The 23,301-nt window shown below is 41.2% G+C and overlaps 1 protein-coding gene across 1 annotated transcript in view; it reads left to right on the top strand.

Annotated features, from left to right (window-relative positions):
* SDHC (succinate dehydrogenase complex subunit C) overlaps positions 1 to 21,460 on the top strand; it is a 33,533-nt gene extending 12,073 nt beyond the window's left edge. Inside the window, exons 4-6 of the mRNA XM_047784079.1 lie at positions 9,407 to 9,468; positions 17,556 to 17,719; positions 20,615 to 21,460. Coding sequence (XP_047640035.1) covers positions 9,407 to 9,468; positions 17,556 to 17,719; positions 20,615 to 20,719 — 331 coding nt within the window. The 3' untranslated portion in view covers positions 20,720 to 21,460. The remainder of the gene's footprint in view (positions 1 to 9,406; positions 9,469 to 17,555; positions 17,720 to 20,614) is intronic.
* The last annotated feature ends 1,841 nt before the right edge of the window (positions 21,461 to 23,301 follow it).

Here is a 23,301-nt window from a genome sequence, read left to right as displayed (position 1 = left end):
GAATCAGTTATTACTCCGATGGTTGCCAAATTGTGATTTTTCTAATTCCATCACACTGTATTTATTTCTATGGGGTAAAGCTTTCTTTCTTTCTTTCTTTTTCTTTTTAAGGGTTGCACCCAAGGCATATGGAAGTTCCCAAGCTAGGGGTTGAATCAGAGCTGTAGCTACCAGCCTATATCACAGTCACAGCAATGCAGGATCCAAGCCATGTCTGCAACCTATACCACACCTCAGGGCAATGCTGGATCCCTGACCCACTGAGTGAGGCCAAGGATCCAACCTGAGTCCCCATAGATACTAGTTGGATCTGTTACTGCTGAGCCACAACGGGAACTCCTAAAGCTGTCTTTCTTTGTTAGTACAGACACAAGGATTTCTAAAAGGAAAAGCAATTTTCTCTTATACCCTTATGATACCAACTAAAGAGGCTAATATTTCAAAACCTCTGATACCAAATGTGTAGGAGTTTTCCCCACATCAACCAATTTTTCACCTCTGCAGATGCCAGCTGGGTATTCTTCAATTCATTTGTGGCACTAACTACCTGGAATTAGCACAGACCCCACAGGTTAGGGGCTCAGTCGCACAAGACTGCCTCCTTCTCAAAATGCCAATTGCAAGTCCCAGGTTGTCACTTGTGCTTCTAATTAACCAACTATAAATCGGGAGTTCTCATAACCTGCTTCTTGGATTCAATATTTTGTTAGAATGGCTCAAAGAAGTCAGAAGTGTTTGCTTAAGTTTACTTGTTTACTATTAAGGATATTACAAATGATACAGATGAATAGCCTTTTAGGTGCCTTTATGTCTGGAAGGAGCTTCTGTCCCCATGGAGTTGGGATGCTCTACCCTCTTGATGTGTGGATGTTTTTACAAACCTCAAAACCCTGAACCCTGTACATTTGGGATTTTTATGGAGGCTTCATTACATAGGCATAATCAATTATTAACTCAGTCTAGCCCTTCCCTCCCTTGAAGGAGGTGGGGTGAAGCTGAAAGTTCCATGTTTCTGGTCATAGTTTGAGCTTTCTGGTGACCATCCCCCATCCAGAGTCACCTCATTAGAACAAAGATCACTCTTTTTTTTTTGTTGTCTTTTTGCCATTTCTTGGGCCGCTCCCGCAGCATATGGAGGTTCCCAAGCTAGGAGTCTAATTGGAGCTGTAGCTGCCAGCCTACACCAGAGCCACAGCAACTCGGAATCCGAGCCACGTCTGTGACCTACACCACAGCTCATGGCAACGCCGGATCCTTAACCCACTGAGCAAGGGCAGGGATCGAACCCGCAACCTCATGGTTCTAGTCAGATTCGTTAACCACTGTGCCACAACGGGAACTCCAAAGGTCACTCTTATCACCCAGGAAATTCCAAGGGATTTAGAAACTTCGTGTCAGGGACCAGAGTCAAAGACTAAATAAAAAGGTACTCCTGGAGTTCCCACTGTGGCTCAACAGTAATGAACCTGACTAGTATTCATGAGGATGCAGGTTCGATCCCTGGCCTCGCTCAGTGGGTTAAGGATCTTGCATTTCCACAAGCTGTGGTGTAGGTCACAGATGTGGCTTGGATCTGGTGTTGCTGTGGCTGTGGTGTAGGTTGGCAGCTGCAGCTCCAATTCGACCCCTAGCCTGGGAACTTCCATATGCCACAGGTGGGGCCCCAAAAAATAAAAAGATACTCCCAGCACTGCTGTACTTGAGGAGATTAATAAGAGTACTAGGAGCTCTGTATCAGCTGGGAATAGATATGTGTGTGTATGTGTATGTATTTTCCTATTATTTCACAATTCCTATTCTGCCCAAAGAGTTACAGTGTTACCCTGATTTATTTTGTGCTAAGATTGTTCCAGACTTAACTAGTGGTAGTTCTTCAAGATGGTTCCTGTGCAATCAAGATCTGGGTGCTAGATATGCTCATTGCTGCCAGGGTATTATTGCTTCTAGACCCTTGCTAGCTAGAGCTGGGGTATATATGTATGAAAACACATATATACATGTAGTTACATATGTGAGAATATACATGTACATATGTCTGTTTCTGTTAATTTGTTGTTCTCAGAAGTAGCATTGATGGCTGTTATGCTGGTGCCTTCCCACACCCCCCTGTAGATCCGCTCTTTTCTAGCTAGCCCAGCAAAACATCTTGAGCCCTGCTGCCGTCTTTACTTGGGTTCCTGCCAGGGAGGCTGGTCATTTTTTAACCACCTCCACAAATACCACATCCCTTCAGATTTTTTCCTAGCCAGATTCCAGAAATAATTCTGACTGTAGAAATTGGACATTCTATTAAAACAGAAGACTAATAAATGATCTCAATCTTTTCAGCTTTATGGTAAAACTTTTTTTTTAAGAGATGAAAGATTTGGGGGAGGATTATAATGATGAAGAACCTCTCAAATTATTTTGAAATTATATTTAAAACCTTGGCCTTTTTTCACAGGTCTTATAACAAATGATAACAAGCTGGTTAGATGAGTCTGACTATCTTGTTTGCTCTTCTAGTTATGAAACTCTACACATATTTATGAAAAGAAAAATAGCAGGGAACATGGGGCTGTTTCTAAGGTGCCATGTGGGAAAGTTATCTGAGATATCTGGAATCATATATTTTCTTTTCTATTTTTTGTCTTTTTAGGGTCGTACCCAAGGTGTATGGAGGTTCCCAGGCTAGGGGTCTAATTTGAGCTGTAGCCACCAGCCTACGCCACAGCAACAGCAACGCAGGATCCAAGCCACGTCTGTGGCCTATACCACAGCTCCCAGCAACAACAGATCCTTAACCCACTGAGTGAAGCCAGGGATCGAACTCACAACCTCATGGTTCCTGGTCAGATTCGTTTCCGCTGTGCCACAATGGGAACTCCTGGAATCATGTATTTCCTACTGCTAAACTTTCACAGTTTTTTTGGAGGTAGCATGGAAGTACATGGTTAATTAAGTTAGTACTTTGTGAAATACTCAATCTTTTAATAAATTAAGTCAGTTTATCAAAGTTAAAGTGTATATAGGGATTAAATTATTAGAGAAACAAGTTATTCTAAAGGAAGTTAGAAATAAAAACTTCAGTGTTGGAGGAGTTCCTGTCGTGGCTCAGTGGAAACAAATCTGACTAGTATCCATGAGGATGCAGGTTTGATCCCTGGCCTTACCCAGTGGGTTAGGGATCCGGTATTGCTGTGAGCTCTGGTGTAGGTCACAGACACGGCCCTGATCTGGTGTTGCCGTGGCTGTGGCTAGGCTGAGGGCTATAGGTCCGATTCAACCCCTAGCCTGGGAACCTCCATATGCTGCAGGCACAGCCCTAAAAAGACAAAAAAACAAACAAACAAACAAAACAAAACTTACCCAAACAAAACAAAACTTAAGAGTTACAATGGCTCCTTAATTTTAATTTCAGCTTCATTGGGGCGGGGGGGTGCTCAAGGCATCTGAAAGTTCCCAGACCAGGGATGAAACCTATGCTACTGCCCCAACCCGAGCTGCTGCAGTGACAACACCAGATCCTTAACCCACTGTGCCGCAAGGGAAGTCCAACTTCGTTTGCTTTAAGAATGCTACTTGGGGGTTTGGATATTCCATTAAGCTTCTGTGAATAGTTGTGTGGGGACTGGCCAACATGCCAATTGCACTGTAGGCCATTAGTCCTGGATAACAAAACCAACTTGAAAGTTTAAAAGCCATTGTTGGGAGTTCCATTGTGGTACACAGGATTAAGAATCCGACTGCAGTGGCTCAGGTTGCTGCAGAGGCACAGGTTTGAGCCCTAGCCTAGTGCATTGTGTTAAAGGATCCAGCGTTGCTGCAGCTGCGGTTTAGGTAGCAATTTGATCTCAGATTTGATCTCTGGCCCGAGAACTTCCATATGCCACGGGTGTAGCCATAAAAAAAAAAGAAGAATAGATGAAGTTACTGGGGTGTCGAATGGTTAATGTCCTGGAAGCAGAGAATCGAGTTGCCCACAGAGTACATCTTCACTAAGTAGGACTGAAGGAGGAAGGGAATACCTAGGATTACTCTAAGGGCTCTTGAGGCTTATTCTGCTACCAAAAGAGTTTCATAACTGGTCTCTTTTTACTTGAAACCAACCCTGGAAATCAGTCTCCCTGTCTTCCCAATGTCAGTCCTCAAAAATGCATAGGTCACAGCTGTGGCTCGGATTCCATCCCTGGCCTGGAAATTGTCCCTGTGACCGTGTGCCGTGGGTGCCGCCATAAAAATCAAAAACCAAAACCAAAACCACCCTTGTACCTACTGAGTGAATTTCCTCTGCAATATTTTTGTAAATGGATTTCTACCTGTGCTTGCATGCTTCCAGTGACAAGGAACTAAGACCCTTTTCCAGTTGAGGAATTTCTCTTATCAGAAGGACCTGTATATTAGTGAATTTACTGCAACTTATATCTTGTATACAGTGACTCTATTTCTACCATGAACTGCCTAAAATAGATCTAAGCCCATTTTTTTGCTGACAGCCTTTATTGACGTCAAATATCTTCATGTGTTTATTATTGGCCATTTGTATATCTTCTTTTGGAGAAATGGATATTCAAGTCCTATGCTCATTTTTATTTAAAAAATTTTTTTGGGGGGAGTTCCTGTTGTGGCTCAGCGGAAAGGAACCTGACGAGTATCTGTGAAGATGTGGCTTGGATCCCTGGCCCCGCTCAGTAGGTTAAGGGTCAGGTGTTGCTGTGAGCTATGGTGGAAACTTCCATATGCCGTACCTGTGGCCCTAAAAGAAAATAAATAAAAAGGAATAATAAATATTATCTTTGCAGCTTATGAAGTTCCCAGGGCTAGAGAACAAATCTGAGCCACAGCTATGATAGGCCTGATCCTTATTAACCCACTGTGCCCTGGCCAGGAATCAAACGTGCATTCCAGTGCTCCATATATGCCTGCCGTTCCCCTGCACCAGAGTTGTAACTCCCGGGCCCTTTTTTTTTTTTTTGCTTTTAAGGCCGCACCCTCAGCCCATGGAGGTTCCCAGTCTAGGGGTTGAATTGGAACTACAGCTGCCTGCCTATGCCACAGCCACAGCAACTCAGGATCCAATCCCTGTCTGTGACCTACACCACAGCTCGCAGCAATGCTGGATCCTTAACCCACTGAATGAGGCCAGGAATCGAACCCACGTCCTCATGGATAGTAGTCTGATTCCTTTCCGCTGTGCCACGACAGGGACTCCTTCATTCCTTTTTAAAGTTGAATAATATCCCATTGTATGTATACCCTGTATTTTGTTTATCTATTCTTCCATCCATGGATATTTGGCTTATTTCCATATTTTGGCTATTATGAATAATTCTGCTATGCACATGAGTATACAGATATCTCTTTGAGTCCCTGCTTTCAATTCTTTTGGGTAGATTCTAGAAGTGGAATTGCTGGATCATACGGTAATTCCATATTTAATTTTTTGAGGAAGTAACATACTGTAATCCATAGAGGCTGTGCTGTTTACATTTCTCTTTTTTTTTTTTTTTTGTCTTTTTGCCATTTTCTTGGGCTGCTCCTGAGGCACAGGCTAGGGATCAAATCGGAGCTGCAGCCACCGGCCTACACCAGAGCCACAGCAACGCGGAATCCGAGCCGTATCTGCAACCTATACCACAGTTCACGGCAACACTAAATCCTTAACCCACTGAGCAAGGCCAGGGATCGAACTTGCAACCTCATGGTTCCTAGTTGGATTCGTTAACCACTGAGCCACGACAGGAACTCCTGTGCTGTCTACATTTCTATCAGCCGTGCACAAAGGTTCCAATTTCTCCGCATTCTCACTGACATTTTCTGTTCATTGTTATTTTAATAATAGCCATCCTAATGGACGTGAAGAGGTGTCTTGTTTTGATTTGCATTTCTTTAATGATTTGTGATGTTGAGCATCTTTTTATGTACTTACTGGTCAATTTTATATCTTTGTATTTTACTTTCTTTTTTCTCTTTAGGGCTGCATCTGCAGCATATGGAATTTCCAAGGCCAAAGCCTCAAATCAGAGCTGCAGCTGCCTGCCTGTGTATGCCACAGCCACAGCAATGCCAAATCTGAGCCACATCTGTGACCTGCATTGCAGCTTGTGACAACATGGATCCTTAACTCAGTGAGTGAGGCTAGGGATCAAACCCACATCCTCATGGATACTAATCAGGTTCTTAACTTGCTGAGCCACAATGGGAACTCTTGTTTTTATTTTCTTGATGGCATTGTTTGCAGCATGATTGTTAGATCACTTGTTGAAATTCATATCACCTATGTCTTCTCTAGCTTTTCCTTAACATTCTACTAACAATCAAAAAAGAAAAAAATAGTAATATACTTTGAATCAATAGATGCTTGTTATTCCTCAAAGATATAATCTGTGTTCAAGGGGATCTCATTATTTCCAGAAAAAAATTTTTCCTAAGGGAAATCATACTGGCTCTTAGAATCTTTTCTGTAAGTGAATTAAAACAATCTTGATATGCTATACCAGGCTCTTACCCAGTGTTTGAACAGGAAATAGTGAGGTTGGCCCATCTCTGATCCATGATGTCTGAAGCCTCAACTAGAAAACACAAAGGCTGATCTTCCTACATGATATCTCTGCATAGGCTATTTTGGGTTTCTTTGCAGCATGAGAGAGGGAGGGATGGAGGGATGGAAGGAGTGAGAGTGATTCGAAAGTTGTTCAGTGTCTGTTTTGCTGTATTCTCTGTCTTAAGGCAGTCAGTCATAAACTTCTGCCCAGCTTCAAGGGAGTAAATATAAAATACTTGCCGGATGAGGAGTGACAAGAGTCTGGAAAATCAGTGTAGAATTGGAAATAACATTGTGGTTTTTTGGAAAATAAAATCTCCCTTACCTACTCAGTACTAGGCTAACCGAGCTATGATTTTAACCAATTTTAAAAATTAGGGTAACGTTTGACTTCATAGCACTAACCATTTTCCATTTAAAAGATCACTAGAACATGCATATATTTTATGTGTTAGCTCTTTCAGTCAGGGGATTTAATTCATCTGGCCAGGAGCCCTAAGTGCATTTCGAATGCTAAGTAATGTTTTACAATTTCTCCACTTTTATTTTTTTCAGTTCTCGCAAATCAATATTTGTTCTGTCTTTTTCAGTCTGATAATCATTTTCTTTGACAAATAAAATAGTTGAGCAATCTGCTTTGTACTCGGTCATCCATTAACATAAAATCGTCAATCCCAGTTAGGAGGCTTTCTTTCCCTGAATACAATTTTAAAAGCCCCTTTTTGTTGTCCTTGACGTTTTTGCAAGCCTCAGCTCATTCTGGTTTTTAGTCTCCTGATTCTTCTAATCAAATTATACCATTGTTCTCTTCTTGTCCTTTGTTATGAGGCTCTTCTTCTGCTTTTTGTATTTGTCTTGTTAAGTCTGAGTTAATCAGAGTGGTGTCTAGCCAATTTTTTTGGTTTCTTTAGACATTACTCCTTTCTTACTGTGACCATTTTTATTACATAGAATTTCTTTTTAGATCTTTTCAACCTGCTTGACTTGTTTCCCTTTAGAGTGTAGAAAGCATGGTCTGATTATGCTCAGCATTCTCTATCTAAGCTGGCTTTCCGGATGAATGTAATGTTAACTTTATCCAAAGACTCCCATTTTTTCCATTTCACTAACCAATTCTCTCTTGAGCATGAGAACTAGGTCCAGAATATAGCAGTGTTTTTCATCCATTGGAAATGCTTTGGCAGATTGACAAATCAGAACATGATTTAAAAAGGGGTTTGATGACAAAATATTTCAAAACTGAGGATTAAGAAACATATACTGGAGTTCCTGTCGTAGCTCAGAGGAAATGAATCTGACTAGCATCCATGAAGATGCAGGTTCAATCCCTGGCCTCGCTCAGTGGGTTACGGATCCAGCATTGCCATGAGATGTGGTGTAGGTTGCAAACGTGTCTCAGATCTGGCGTTGCTGTGGCTCTGGCATAGGCTGGTGGCTACAGCTCTGATTCAACCCCTAACCTGGAAACCTCCATATGCTGCAGGTGCAGCCCTAAAAAGACAAAACCTCATATACTTAAAATTGGATTTTAGGGAGTTCCTGTTGTAGCTCAGCAGAAGTGAATCTGACAAGCATCCATGAGGACGCAGGTTTGATCCTTGGGCTCGCTCAGTGGGTTAAGGATCCAGTGTTGCCATGAGCTGTGGTGTAGTTTGCAGATGCATCTCAGATCTGGTGTTACTGTGGCATAGGCCAGCAGCTACAGCTTCGATTCAACCCCTAACCTGGGAACCTCCATATCCCTTGGATGTGGCCCTGAAAAGACCAAAAAAAAAAAAAAATTGGATTTTAAATTTGGAATGGGTAGTTTATTAGGGAATGAATGATATGCTCAATATTGTGAGTATATAATAAAATTCATGGATGACTATATTATATGAAATAGTGGATAAATAAAACTCAGGTTTTCTTCTATTTCTGTCTTATGACTGAAGGAATGGAAGGCCCCAGATGGTTGTATTCTAACGATTATTTTCTATGAGATTTTTTTTCCTTCTGGCCACCTTGCAGCATATGGAGTTCCCTGGCCATGGATCAGATCTGAGTCACAAATCCTTAACCCACTGTGCTGGGCGGGGATGCAACCTGAATCCCAGCGCTCCTGAGATGCCAATGATCCCATTGCGCCACAGCAGGAGCTCCCCTAGTGATTATTTTCAACTGTATGCAACTTTAATTGGTATCTTTGACCCTCATTGTTTCTTCTTAAGAATGGAAGAAAAGTTCCTTGGCTAGGGATCAAACCTGTGCTGTGGTTGTGACCTGTGCCACAGCTGCGACAATGCAGGATCCTTAACTCGCTGTGCCACAAGGGAATTTCTTCTGAGTTTGAGGTTTTTTGTTTTTTGTTTTTTTGTGTTTTTTTTTGTCTTTTTGCCTTTTCTTAGCCGCTCCGGCGGCATATGGAGGTTCCCAGGCTAGGGGTCTAATCAGAGCTGTAGCCACCGGCCTACGCCAGAGCCACAGCAATGCGGGATCCGAGCCGCATCTGCTGACCTACACCACAGCTGACGGCAATGCCGGATCCTTAACCCACTGAGCAAGGGCAGGGACCGAACCCACAACCTCATGGTTCCTAGTCGGATTCGTTAACCACTGAGCCACGACAGGAACTCCCTGAGTTTGAGTTTTAATTGATTCCTCCTCTCAGCTCTATTAATGATGCAGTCTGATAAAAGGAAGGGACTCTTCTACTTAAATCAGTTTTCTAATTTTCAAATTAGAAATGTGAAACAGGAACTAGAAACAGGAATGTAAAAACTTTGTTTTTGTTTTGTGATAGTTGCCTGGTTCCTAAGTAGTGTGTGTTCTCTTTGCCAAGGTTACTGTATACTATTGTGTCATCTATTGCTTTTTAAATTGCCTTTGTGTGTTTCTTTTCAGCTGGTCTCTTCCTATGGCGATGTCCATTTGCCACCGTGGCACTGGTATTGCTTTGAGTGCAGGTATGTATGTGTGTTTTTAAGCGCACCTGAACACACACACACACACACACTTCATTGACGAACTTTACTATTTCTTTGGCTCCTGGCAATGCCTCCTTTGCAACCAGGCAACTTGATTTAGAGAAAATGATAAGTCCGTTTAAGCTTCTTATTCTTTCTTTAGCAATTAATTATGAGTTCCCACAACGCTTAGATTCTTTTCTTAGCCAATATTTTTTAAGATTTTTATTTTTTCATTATAATTGATTTACAATGTTCTGTCCATTTCTTTTTTTTTATTATTTTTTTAAATTTTATTTATTTATTTATTTTTTGTCTTTTTGGTATTTCTTGGGCCGCTCCTATGGCATATGGAGGTTCCCGGGCTAGGGTCTAATCGGAGCTGTAGTCTCCGGCCTACGCCAGAGCCACAGCAACATGGGATCCGAGCCGCATCTGCAACCTACACCACAGCTCACGGCAACACCGGATCGTTAACCCACTGAGCAAGCGCAGGGACCGAACCTGCAACCTCATGGTTCCTAGTCGGATTCGTTAACCACTGCGCCACGACGGGAACTCCTGTTCTGTCCATTTCTACTGTACAGCAAAGTGACCCAGTCATCATATATATATATATACATACACACACACATAATCATGATAATCATGTTCCATCACAAGTGATTAGATATAGTTCCCAGTGCTATATAGCAGGATCTCATTGCTTATCCACTCCAAATGCAATAGTTTGCATCTATTAATCCCAAACTCCCAGTCCATCCCACTCCTTCCCCCTTTCCTTTGGCAGACACAAGTCTTTTCTCCAAGTCCATGAGTTTCTTGTCTGTAGAAAGATTCCTTTGTGCCGTATAGTAGATTTCAGATGAAAGTGATATCATATGGTATTTGTCTTTCTCTTTCTGACTTACTTTACTTATTATGAAAGTCTCCAGTTCCATCCATGTTGCTGCAAATGGCATTATTCTGTTCTCCTTTATGGCTGAGTCGTATTCCACTGTGTATATGTACCATATCTTTTTAATCCGTTCATCTATTGATGGACATTGAGGTTATTTCCGAGTCTCAGCTATTGTGAATAGTGCTGCAGTGAGCATGGGGGGGGGTGCATGTTTTTCAATGAAAGTTTAGTCAGATATATGCCCAAAGAGTGGGATTGCTGGATCATATGATAGTTCTATATGTAGTTTTCTGAGGTACCACCATACTGTTTTCCATAGTAGTTGTACCAATTTATATTCCCACCAACAGTGAAGGAGAATTCCATTTCTCCACATCCTCTCCAGCATTTGTTACTTGTTGACTTGTTAATGATGGCCATTCTGACCTGTGTGAGGTGGTACCTCATTGTAGTTTTGATTTGCATTTCTCTAATAATTAGTGATGTTGAGCATTTTTTTCATGTGCCTGTCGGCCATCTGTATACCACAAAATCAAAAACCATTCACAAAAACTAAAAAAAGGACATAAGCATAAAATAAAAGGGAATTATCCAACCAAAGAAAGAAAGGAACAAAGGGGAAACATAGAATCAACTGGAAAACAAGGTTTAAAATGGCAATAAATACATATTTGTCAATAATTAAGTTAAATGTCAGTGGGCTAAATGCTCCAGATTGCATAAAAAAAGCAAGAGCTGGAGTTCCCATTGTGGTGCAGTGGAAATGAATCTGACTAGGAACCATGAGGTTGTGGGTTCCATTCCTGGCGTCACTCAGTGGGTTAAGTATCCGGCGTTGCCGTGAGCTGTAGTGTAGGTCGAAGACACAGCTTGGATCCCACATTGCTGTGGTTGTGACGTAGGCTGGGAGCTACAGCTCCAATTAGACCCCTAGCCTGGGAACCTCCATATGCCACAGGTGTGGCCCTGTAAAGCAAAAAAAAAAAAAAGAAAAGAAAAGCAAAAAAAAAAGCTAGAGTCTACAATATGCTATCCACTAGAGACTCACTTTAGGGTGAAGAACACATATAATTTGAAAATGAGGGATGGAAAAAGATATTTCACGTGAATGGAAAAGATAGGAATGCATGAGTCGCAATACTTACATCAGACAAATTAGACTTTAAAATGAAGGCCGTAAAGAAAGACAAAGAAGGACACTATTTAATGATAAAAGGATCCATTCAAGAAGAAAGTACTACAGTTGTCAATATATATCTATCCCTAGTATAGGAGCACCCAGATATATACAATAAATACTAACAGGCATAAAAGGAGAAATTAATGGGAATACAATAATAGTAGGAGATTTTAACACTCCACTCATATCAATGGACAGATCCTTAGCAAATTTTTGAACTATCCCTAGCACGTCCTGATAATGTATTTATTGACATTACAGAGAACAGAGAATTATGATATAGATGGGCTGGGCGACTAAACATGGACCAAACACCGTCCAAGATTAGTCATCATCCTTACTTTTTCAGAACCTCAGTTTGATCAGGTGCAAAACATTAACTCATTCCCCAGCCTCAAAAACATCTTGGTTACAGAGTCCCCATTGTGGTATAGCAGTAACGAACCCAACTAGTGTCCATAAGGATGTGGGTTTGATCCCTGGCCTCACTCAGTTGGTTAAGTATCCAGCATTGCCATGAGCTATGGCATAGACTGGCAGCTACAGCTCCAGTTCGACCCCTACCCTGGGAACTTCTTGATTACAAACTAGAATATCTATTTATTTACTTATTTATATAATGAAAAACAGTTACAGAGTGAATTGTATGCTGGTCTTAGTACATCCTTTTCAGGTAGTAAGTTTTTGTTTTTGTTTTATGGCTGCGCCTGCAGCATATGGAAGATCCTTGGCCAGGGACTGAATTTGAGCTGCAGCAGCAGCCATGCCAGATCCTTAACCCATTGTGCCACAGTGGGAACTCTGAGGATCTGCTACATTTTTTTAAAGTTTTCCCTGGTTAGTGCTGGAGGCCTGGCCATATTTTGGTTTTTCATAATATCCTTTGGGGGCCCTTCATAGGCTTCTGTAGAGTATGTTTTTACTGAAGTGGTCATCAACAGGACTGGTGGCTCAAGTATAGGAATCCTCTATTTATGGAGCTGCTGCTGAGACGTTGGAGAAATTATCTAAAACTAAGTCTCTGCTATTCACACTTAGATGAGTTTTGTTGATAATCAAGGATAGGAATTCTTTTCTAAGATCTGATGTTGTCATTTCTAACTTAATCTTTTGGTTAGTAAAGAGATGATACCTGGGAATCTGTATAGTTTCTCTCGGGTTTTTAATCTACTTGCACTGGAATAATAGGATAAATTTCAAGATTAGGCTATTCTAACTGTAAATTCATAGTTACTTTATTTCTGTTTACTTAGAATTTTATAATTTTTAGAAAGATGCTTTTTGCTTAGTTTGATAGTATTAATAAGCAGGTAGATTTTAGGACTTATCCTAAAAATCATGGGAAGATGAAGAGCAGCTTATTTATTAGGCTGTAGTTTCCATTATTATCTCAGTATATTTATCACCACTGATTGAAGAAAAGGATGTTGATTCTTACATAGACTATAATGATAAAAATAAGTGTTTGTTAAATATGGCTAAAACTGAGTGTATTTTTTTTATGACTGAATTTAATAATTATTTGCTTTTTCTATCTCTACTCCTTTGAATGACCTTGTATTTATTAGCGTTTATCCTGTTCTTTGTAAACCTCTCTTAATTTCATGATAGAGAATAGTAGCTATTTTCTGTAGGGTAGTTATGTTTTCTTTCAAGGCTGAGGGTCTCTACTTCAAAACTGGAAGGGAACAGATTTTTGCTAGATGAATGACTTGAGGCACCTTAGTTACCTCCTTTTAAAATGGGCATATTAATAATGCCTAGTCCAGAATTGATGTGATTTCAAGAAGCTGCACTCTGGATGTTGACTTAAGAGAACAAAAACAGGAATGGGAAGCATGATAAATTTAATAGCAGCACTCTCTTAGATGTACAGTGGAAACAGTCCGGATGGACGCGAAATAATGGTTATCTCTGAGTGGTGGGATTATGGGGAACTTTTCTAAACTGTACATTTATATACTAATTCTTTGAAATATGTTTTCATAATCAGGGAAAAAATGTTTCACCAGTGACCCTGGGAGGTCAAAGAGGTCTGGGGATCATTACACAAATATTGTCTGGCTGCCTCTCTGTTCTTTCAAGAAATACTCTCCTCTTGTGAATTGTTTTTATTGGCAACATTTCTGACCCCAACTGGTGTTTTCCCAGTACCACTAAATTTTCAAATTCTCCAAACACCAACTGATTTCCTGCAGTTCAGTTCAGTTCTGACACAATACTCAGAGTTAGTGTAGATTCTGCTGGTTAAGGGTTCAGTCCCACAAGACTGCCCCCATTTCAGACTCCAATCTCAAGTGCCAGGTTGCCTCCTGTACTTCTTCACTAAGTAAACATTGAGGACCTGGTTTCTGTCGATCACGGTATTAAATGCTGTGGTTACAGAGATGAATAGCCCTTGCCCCCCAGGATTTTATTTTATTTTATTATTATTTTTTGTCTTTTTGCCATTTCTTGAGCTGCTCCCTCGGCATATGGAGGTTCCCAGGCTAGGGGTCGAATTGAGCTGTAGCTGCTGACCTACATCACAGCCACTGCAATGCAGGATCCAAGCCGCATCTGCGACCTACACCACAGCTCATGGCAACGCCGGATCCTTAACCCACTGAACAAGGCCAGAGATCGAACCCGCAACCTCATGGTTCCTAGTCGGATTCGTTAACCACTGAGCCACGATGGGAACTCCCCCCAGGATTTTATAGTCAAGCAGGTTTTCCCATTTTTCTTTAACTTTCTCCCCAAGTTACCCCATCCATACTTTAAAACTTCACTTATCGTTTACATGTAGATAGTCCTCAAATGTTCAAACCAGAACTTAGCTAGCTGTAGACTTTTATCCAGCTGTTTATTGAGTATCTTCACTTTGACCTTCCTTGGGCACCTTAAATTCAAATATGTGTACTCCAAATTGAACTTATCTTTCCTTCCTCAGTATAAACATTGATCCTTCAATAAATCAAAAACTGACCTAAATTGAATGTAACTTGCATTTCCTTTGTTTTCTTTGTGGGTGAATGGCCATTATCTAGTCAGTAGACCATGCAAACCACCATCCTTGACTTACTTACTTGCTCCCCTAAAGTTTTACCTCCTTTATATCTTTCTGAGTTGTCCCTTCCCTATTCTCCCTATTTTTATCTTCAGTCAGTTTATTACATTTTTATCAACTGGAGACTTGGGGTTAACATGGCTTCCTCCTCAGACTTCCTGTCTCCATTCTGATTCCTATCCAGTCCATCCCCATGTTGCTGCCAAGTCATCCTTTTTTTTTTTTTTTTTTTTCCTTTTTAGGGCCACACCTGTGATGTATGGAAGCCCAGACTAGGGGTCAGATTGGAGCTGCAGCTGCTGGCCTATACCACAGCCACAGCAACACCAGATCCTTAACCCACTGAGCAAGCCAGGGATCAAACCCGCATCCTTATGGATACTAGTTGAGTTCTTAACTGGCTGAACCACAATAGGAACTCTCCAAGTAAATTTTTTTTTTTAAAGGCATATCTGACCATATCACTCTCCTGTTTAAAACTCTTTAATGACTCTCTAGCTCTATTAAGAATAGCAGTATTGGAATTCCCATTGTGATTCAGTCTCTAGCCTGGGAACTTCCATAGGCCATGGATGCGGCCCTAAAAAGCCAAAAACAAACAAAAAAAACGAAAAACCTAATACGGTGTAAATGCTATGTAAATAGGTGCCAGGTTATGGCAAATTCAAGTTCGCTTTTTGGAACTTTCTGGAATTTTTTCCTTAATATTTTCCATCCATATTTATGGATGCAGAGCCCATGGGTATGGAGCACCAACTGTGATAGCATCCCAGTGTGTGTGATGTGGCTTCTCATTATGGTTTTGATTTGCATTTCCCTAGTGGCTAATGGTATTGAGCATCTTTTTATATACTTATTGCCCATTTATTTATCTTCTCTGGAGAGCTATCTATTCCCCCACCCTTTTTTTAATAGCCGCACCCATAGCATATGGAAGTTCCTGGGCTAGGGGTTTAATTGGAGCTGCAGCTGCCAGTCTACGCCACAGCCACAGCAATACCAGGTCTGGCCCAAGTCTGTGGCCTCGGCCACAGCTCAAAGTAGCGCTGGATTCTTAACCTTAAGTAGGATTCTTAACCCGCTGAGCCACAATGGGCACTCCCTTTGCCCATTTTTAATTTGGATTGTCTTTTTATTATTGAGTTGTAAGAGTCTGAAGTTCCCCAGTGGTCCAGTGGGTTAGGGATCTGGCAGTGACCTGAGCCACAGCAGTGGCAAGAGTTCAGTCCCTGATCTGGGAACTTCTGCATGCCATAGGTTCAGCCAAAAAAAAAGAATTATAGGAATCTTTAATATATTCTGTATACAAGTCCCTTATCAGACAGATATTTTCTCTCATTATATATGTTGTCTTTTTACTTTCTTGATGACGTTTTTTCTAGTGCAAAAGTTTTTAGTTGTTTTCCATAGCATTTGTTAATTGTTTATTTATCAAGAGAAATTATTCTTTAGTCCAGATATTCATAGTTTAGTTTCAGTTTGGGAACACAGGTCAGTGACAAACTTCCATGGAACTCAAACCCCAAGAAATTCTTTACATTCCAAGATCACTTTGCACTTTGAAAAATAGCAGCCTTCCTCATTTCCTCAAAAATCTCTCATGGAATCAGTTTCTGTAGAAATCTGCATGCGCCTCTCTTTTGATTCAGCTACAGCAAACTTATAGAAAGCTATACCACCCAGAAGTACAACAAATGCTCCAGCAATGTGAAATCATAGTTTTCTTTTTTTTTTTTTAATTTTTCTCAATAATCTTTTATAGTGTTTTTTTTTTTGTCTTTTTGTCTTTTCTAGGGCCGCACTCGTGGCATATGGAGGTTCCCAGGCTAGGGGTCGAATCGGAGCTGTAGCCACCAGCCTACTCCAGAGCCACAGCAACAAGGGATCTGAGCCACGTCTGCAACCTACACCACAGCTCACGGCAACGCCAGATCCTTAACACACTGAGCAAGGCCAGGGATCGAACCTGCAACCTCATGGTTCCTAGTCGGATTCCTTAACCACTGAGCCACAACGGGAACTCCCTGAAATCATAGTTTTCATCATAGGACTGGAAGCCTTTGTAATTTTCTCAACACCAGTGTCCTAGACTGATGAAGAAATGGACAGTTCCCAAAAGTTTTTAATTTTGATTAAGTCTAATTTATTATTTTGTTGCTTCTAGTTTTGGTGTCATATCTAAGAAACTACTGCTAATCCAAGATCATAAAGATGTACTCTTATGTTTCCTTTTTTGTTGTTGTTGTTTGTTTTTTGTCTTTTTCTAGGGCTGCACCCACAGCATATGGAGGTTCCCAGGCCAGGGGTCTAATCCGAGCTGTAGCTGCTGGCCTATGCCAGAGCCACAGCAAATCAGGATCCGAGCCACATCTGCAACCTACACCACACAGCTCACGGCAGTGTGGGATCCTTAACCTGCTGAGCGAGGCCAGGGATGGAACCCGCAACCTCACGGTTCCTAGTCAGATTCGTTAACCACTGAGCCACGATGGGAACACCTCTTATGTTTTCTTGGTTTTATTGTTTTAGTTCTTACACTGAGGTCTCTGATCCATTTTGAGTCAAATTTTCATGTAAAAATTTGAACGATTTAAGATTTAAAATTTGTCTTTTCCTTAGACCGAATATATTGTTTTTATTTTATTTTATTTTTGTACTGAGATGATGATATAGTCACAGCCAGAGGTGACTTCTAAAATGGCAGGTGAGGTTTTTATAGAGAGGGTCGTTGAAGGAAGGAATGGTATGCTAAAATACATGACAAAGTTAAAGTGATTAGGGTCAGATTCCAGGTAGCTTATCTCCCACTACAAATGTGAACATTAGTTTAACTCTTCCCCTTTTTAAATGGTTTAGAATTGTGTGAAGTCTAGGGGCTATCATAGAAGCAGTTTTATGTGTTTATAGTGGTTGTAGTTAATGGACAGCTGTGATGGGCTTGCTTTGTTTTTCCTCAGGGGTCTCTCTTTTTGGCTTGTCTGCCCTCTTGCTCCCTGGGAACTTTGAATCTCATTTGGAACTTGTGAAGTCCCTGTGTTTAGGGCCAACACTGATCTACACAGCCAAATTTGGGATTGTCTTCCCTCTCATGTATCACACCTGGAATGGGATCCGACACTTGGTAAGTTAACTGTAGACTTAAGTGCATTTTCTGGGTGAAAGGAATGGTAAGGCTAGGAGGAGTCTGTCTTTCGAAGGTCTGGCTTGAGATCTGTTCTTGAAATTAGTTGTGTTGGACCTTTGCTGGGGGCGCCTCTTGGGAAAGCTCAAATAATGCCCTGTGTGTTGATGGGCAGCCCAGTTGATGGTCTAGCTGAGCACTAGATGTAGGCCTGGCCATTTAAGAGGAATGTCACTAAAAGAGAACCCTGAAGCCAGACCGTACATCTGGTATAGAAGGCATATTTATCAGACAAATAATTGTTTCCTGTTGTGTCAGGCACTGTTGTAGACATTGGGGATTCATTCATATGAGCTAGATGACATAGTTGCTGCTTTTAGTCTTATCTTCTGTCAATCCAGACTGACAAATCTGGCTGGAGTCAAATATACTTTTTTTAATCTTGATATTGGATTGTGTTAACTGCTTTTGTTTTTTTCATTCATTTTGAACTATTGGATAGAAAAATGGGGCCAACTTTAACAGAAACTGGGTGTGTATAATCCCAGATTTTAATATTGGGTTTGGAATTTTTTTGTTAATGGCCGCATCTGTGGCATATGGAAGTTCCTGGGCGAGGGATGAGACCTGTGCCTCTGCAGTGACCCAAGCTGCTGTAGTCTGGTACTTAACCTATGCACCAAAGCAAGAACCCTCACAGTCTTTTGCTAGCCTGAAATCTGTCCCTTTGTCTCCTGCATGATCATGGGGTCAGTTCAAACTGGTGACTCCTTTGTATTAAGGAATTAAAGCTTAATTAAACCTTTCCCAGGTCAGAGATCAACCTCTCCTCCAGCATTTTAAGATTTATGTTTTGGGGTCTCTTTACCTTTAGTCCTGCTTCCTTTCCCAGGGAGATAATTATAGCTTCATTCTTCCTCATTTTTTATTATTTCTCAACCTGAGCCATCTCTCAGTTGGATGCTTTTGCCTTAATTTGACCTTTTGTAACTTCTGCATCAGAGCCCTGAGACAAGCACTTTCTGAATTTCAGTCTGGTGCAATAGTTTAATGGAATCAGAAAAGTGAGAGAATAAATGACCTATTAAATTAAGTGTATCTATCAACTGTTCCCTGGGGCAGTGTTCAGTTTGATTCAAAATGACTTCATTTCCCTCAGGGAGGGGATGGAGAGGGAGGGCATTTCCACTAATGGCTTCTTATTCCACAGAACAAAGCTCTCCAATGAAAATCAGCTGATCAGCTTCCTCTGCTGCTCCCCTAGCTCAGGCAGGGACTTGCCATATATTTGCATATGTCTCATTGTTGGGGGAGGGAAGGGAAGGAGGTTTTATAAAATGTCAGAACTAAGTCAAGGCTTTTTCTTAAGCCCTTAAATCTGCTTTTGTTTGTTGTCCTAGCAAGTCCTGGCTCTGAGTGTGGGACAGGATTTTATCTGTTCTCTGTGACAGTCCACAGTTCTTTCACTCTGAACTTGATAATTGTCTTGCCAGAAGATTTAATGGGGGAGTGGAGGTGGGGTTGATTTAAGAAAGTAGAAGTGACAGGATCTCAGTATGCTAGAGACTATCCCTCTATCACTGCCACCCAGCAGAACTCAGTTTTTTGTTTTTATAAAACACTATGTCTTTTTAAGCAAAATAACTTTTTGTGGAATCTGATTGACTCCTAATCTTCCCTAGGTAGAAGCTCTTTAGAAGCTAAGGTAGGGGCATTGTGATCTCATCTCATCTTGATTTTTTTTTTCTGGGCTCTCTTAATTTTTCTCTAAAGCAGAGAAAAAAAATTTAATCAGTTTTATATTCAGAGTGTGAGCATCTGTGTGTGTTGAGGCCATTGTGTGTGGAATGTGAGAAACCTGAAGACTACTTTTGTTCAAGAGGGTCTTTAAGAAATTCAGAATATAATATGTTAATATCCCTAGAGGACAAAAAAGTCTAGATCAGTGGTTTTTAAATTGCGGTTTTTGACTCATTATGTAGAAACTAATTTAGTGGGTTGTTACCAATAAAATAATTTAGAGTTTTCATGTGGCTTAGCAAGTTAAGTATCCGGCATTGTCCCTACAGTAGGCTTGGGTCACTGTTGTGGTGCAAGTTCAGTCCCTGGCCTGGGAACTTCTGCATGCCATGGGTGCAGCCAAAAAAGAAAAAGAAAAGAAAGAAATTTAAATAGAATACAACTTAAAGAATATAATGATAAATATTGCTTATTATTTCATGAACTTTTATATATGATATATAATACATATGTGTGTATATACACACACTCATTAAAAAGATATTTCTTAGTTGGGGATGGTCACAGTCAAAACAAAATTGAGAAATATTATTCTAGATCGCAAGGAGTATTTTTTAAAAATACCAGTCCTCTGGACAAATGGTCCTTCTCAAAGGGGGTTCTGTGGTTGGCTGTATCTAGGAAATCATGTATATTATATCTTCATTTTGGAGATTAGCAGTGTGTATTAATAAATTATTTGAGAGGTCTTATGGGTAAATACCAAATTTATTTGAACATAGAACTCTTTCCCCCTACCATGTAATGCCTTTTACTGTTCTGAGGATCTAGTTTTTGGAGAATTACACTTTGGGAAACACTGATCTTGTTTTCTTGTCATGAGGGAAAGTTTTATCTATTCAGTCTGGAAGTTCTTATATATAGGGCTAAGGGTGGATCCCTTTTCTGTTAGTGGGATAAGTAGGTGGTGGTAGGTACCGTACTGTGGGTTTTGAGAAAGGTGAAGGTCAGAAATAAGGGGAGAAGTGCTTTTCTCTAGAATCAGGCTGAGAGGAATTGTCTGTTCCTAGATAGAGCTCCTTTTTGAGAAGGGAACTGTGAGAGTGACCAGGACCCTAATTGATGAAAAAAAAATTTTTTTTCTTGTTTCTACAGATTTGGGACCTAGGAAAAGGCCTGACGATTCCCCAGCTAACCCAGTCTGGAGTGGTTGTCTTGATTCTTACTGTGTTGTCCTCTGTAGGGCTGGCAGCCATGTGAAGAGCTGTTCCCAACATCATCGTCCTGCAAATTACTACATTGATTTATCTTCCTATTTGTTGCTGTTATCTTCAGCCAGGGCAAAGTTCTGACCCTTTTGTGCTTGCAGACCCTGTTGGAGCTCAGCAGTAGAGTATGTTATAGAACCATAGTAGTGGAAAAGTGTCCACTTTTCCCCTTATTTTTAAAGATAGAATGACTGCAAAAACTCCCTTTTCCTGCCCCCAGCTTGCAGCCTACTCTAGGCCTGGGAGCCCTCATTCTCTCTCCATATTGGGCCTTGATTTATGCTGAGGGTCAGCTTTTGGCTCCTTTTTCCTGAGACAGTAGAAACAATGCCAGCTCTGTGGCCCCTGCCATGGGGACTGGGAGTGGGGGCTTTGGGTGCCACTGCCTGTGGGTTGCTGGCTTAAAGGACAATTCTGTTCATTGGTCAGAGCCCAGGGTCTTTAGCACCCACACAGTGTGACTGAAAGGAGAGGGGTGGGGTGGAGGGGAATTAGCTTGTTCTGGCTGGAGTGAGATAAAGAGGGTAAGCTGGCTCATGGAGCAGGTGCTTTGGGGAGAAGATGTATATAGCTTTTGATGCAAGAGGAAGATCTGGAAAATGGTGGTTGAACCTATTAAGGGTTATTTCTCTTCTTTACATTTCCAGAAAAACCAAGCCTCATATGTTTTCTAATCCAAATTCATGTGACAGCTTTTTATGACAGTGAATTAAAATGATCATTTTGTCTTTGACTGTCCTTGATATCTTGAGAAACCAAGGGCATAGCGGTTGGGGAGGATTCAGTTTCCTCCCCCTCCTTCTGGTCTCAGGCATTTACATCGCCCAGTCTGACCTTTCTCAGGAGGGAAGCAGTTTGTCCTACAAGTGACCAGTGGAAAATTCAGAGAATCAACTATAAGTAGCCAGGGATTTAATGTCATGCCGAAATCTCAGAGAAGGAAGAAGCAAGAGGAAGGAAGTTAAGCATGCAGAGAACTTGAGGTTATTACAGGCTCCAAAATCCCACTGAGAATTGATCATGAACTGATTATAAGCCTCAAGGTACAGTTCAGCAAATTATAATCCAGTGGAACAGTGGAGGTGACAGCCAAGGGCCCATGAGCTTAGTATGTAAACTTGGAGAGAAAAGAGAATAAAGATAAGAAAGGGGAGATTTTTGGAAAACTGGAAAACTTTTTATAGTTTATTGAGAAAACTTGATACTTTTTTGTTTGTTTTTGCTTTTTAGGGCCACAGCTGATATATGGAAGTTCCCAGGCTGGGGGTTGAATCAGAGCTTTAGCTGCCAGCCTACACCACAGCCACAGCAACTCGGGATCCAAGCTGCGTCTGTGATCTACACCACAGATCATGGCAACACCAGATCCCTGACCCATTGAGCAAGGCCAGGGATCAAACCTGCATCCTCATGGATACTAGTTGGGTTCATTACCACTGAGCTGCAAAGGCCAAATTTGCTACTTTTATAATAAATCTGTAGAGGCCCTAACTCCCTTGGCAGGAGCACTGTTTTGATAGTTTTTGGAAACTCTGGGGTGATGGATCTATCTTGTCTGTCACTCTGAGTTGTTAGCCAGCCAGTTAAAGCTGCAGGTTGGAGAGGAGTAACAATGACTAACTGGTGTCAGTTGGAGAGGAAGATCTTAGCTGCCTCAACAGTCTTCACCCCAGCTCCCAAATAGTGTTTGGCTCTAAGTGATGATCACTTCTCCCTTTTTGCTAGAGTGGCGCTGAGCAGTCTTTGTAACATTCCTCCAGGTTACACCATATGTCCCGTGTACTTGTCTCTGGAGTGAGGTACGTATGTTCACAAGGGAACAGTTGGGACATTGGGCCTGGGAGAGGTTTGGCAAGGGCATTAAGTTTAATAGCCCTTGCCAGAAAGATGCAGAATAGGGATGATGATAAACAGAAATTGGAGGCTGGGAGATGAACAGGGGACTTCTTGACTTTTTTGGTGACTTATCATTCAGGTGATTAGGATGGGGGAGGGGTAGAGTGGTCATCATGTTTGTTATTCTGTCCTAAATTTCTGCTTACTGTCTCTTTATTTTTCTTCTGTACTCTAGTCATTTCTGTTCTTCAGTTTTCTTTTCTCTTTTTTTTGGGGGGGGGGGGGTCTCGCCTGCAGCATGTGGAAGCTCCTGTCCTGGGCCAGGGATCAAACTTGTGCCATAGCAGTGACAAGAGCCACAGCACTGACAATGCTGGATCCTTAACCCGCTGAGTCACCCGGGAGCTCCTGTGTCTTCCGTTTTCAAATTATATTTGTGCTTTTGCTTCAGTTGTGCTTTTGTAACTATTTTCCCCATGTGTTCTGTCATCAGCTAGGAAGCCTTAAACAAAGGTTGCATCTTCTACTCTGGTTTCCTATATGTTTTCCCCCGCCTCCTCCAAATGCACATATACATACTCTACTAAATGACCGTACCTCAAACTTTGAAGTTGTAGTTCATATTCAGGGTGAAAAATGAGAGGGGTGAGGGACTAGTTATTGGATGTTCCTTTTGCTCAAATTTCCTCCTGGTCATTTCTGGAATATAAGTGACTCAATCCTTGTAAAAATGTGTTC

This window comes from Phacochoerus africanus, chromosome 6 (genome assembly GCF_016906955.1).
Source record: "Phacochoerus africanus isolate WHEZ1 chromosome 6, ROS_Pafr_v1, whole genome shotgun sequence".
Classification (NCBI taxonomy): domain Eukaryota; kingdom Metazoa; phylum Chordata; class Mammalia; order Artiodactyla; family Suidae; genus Phacochoerus; species Phacochoerus africanus.
The sequence above is the reverse complement of the archived record's forward strand: the minus strand, read 5'-3'. Positions and strand labels throughout refer to the sequence as shown.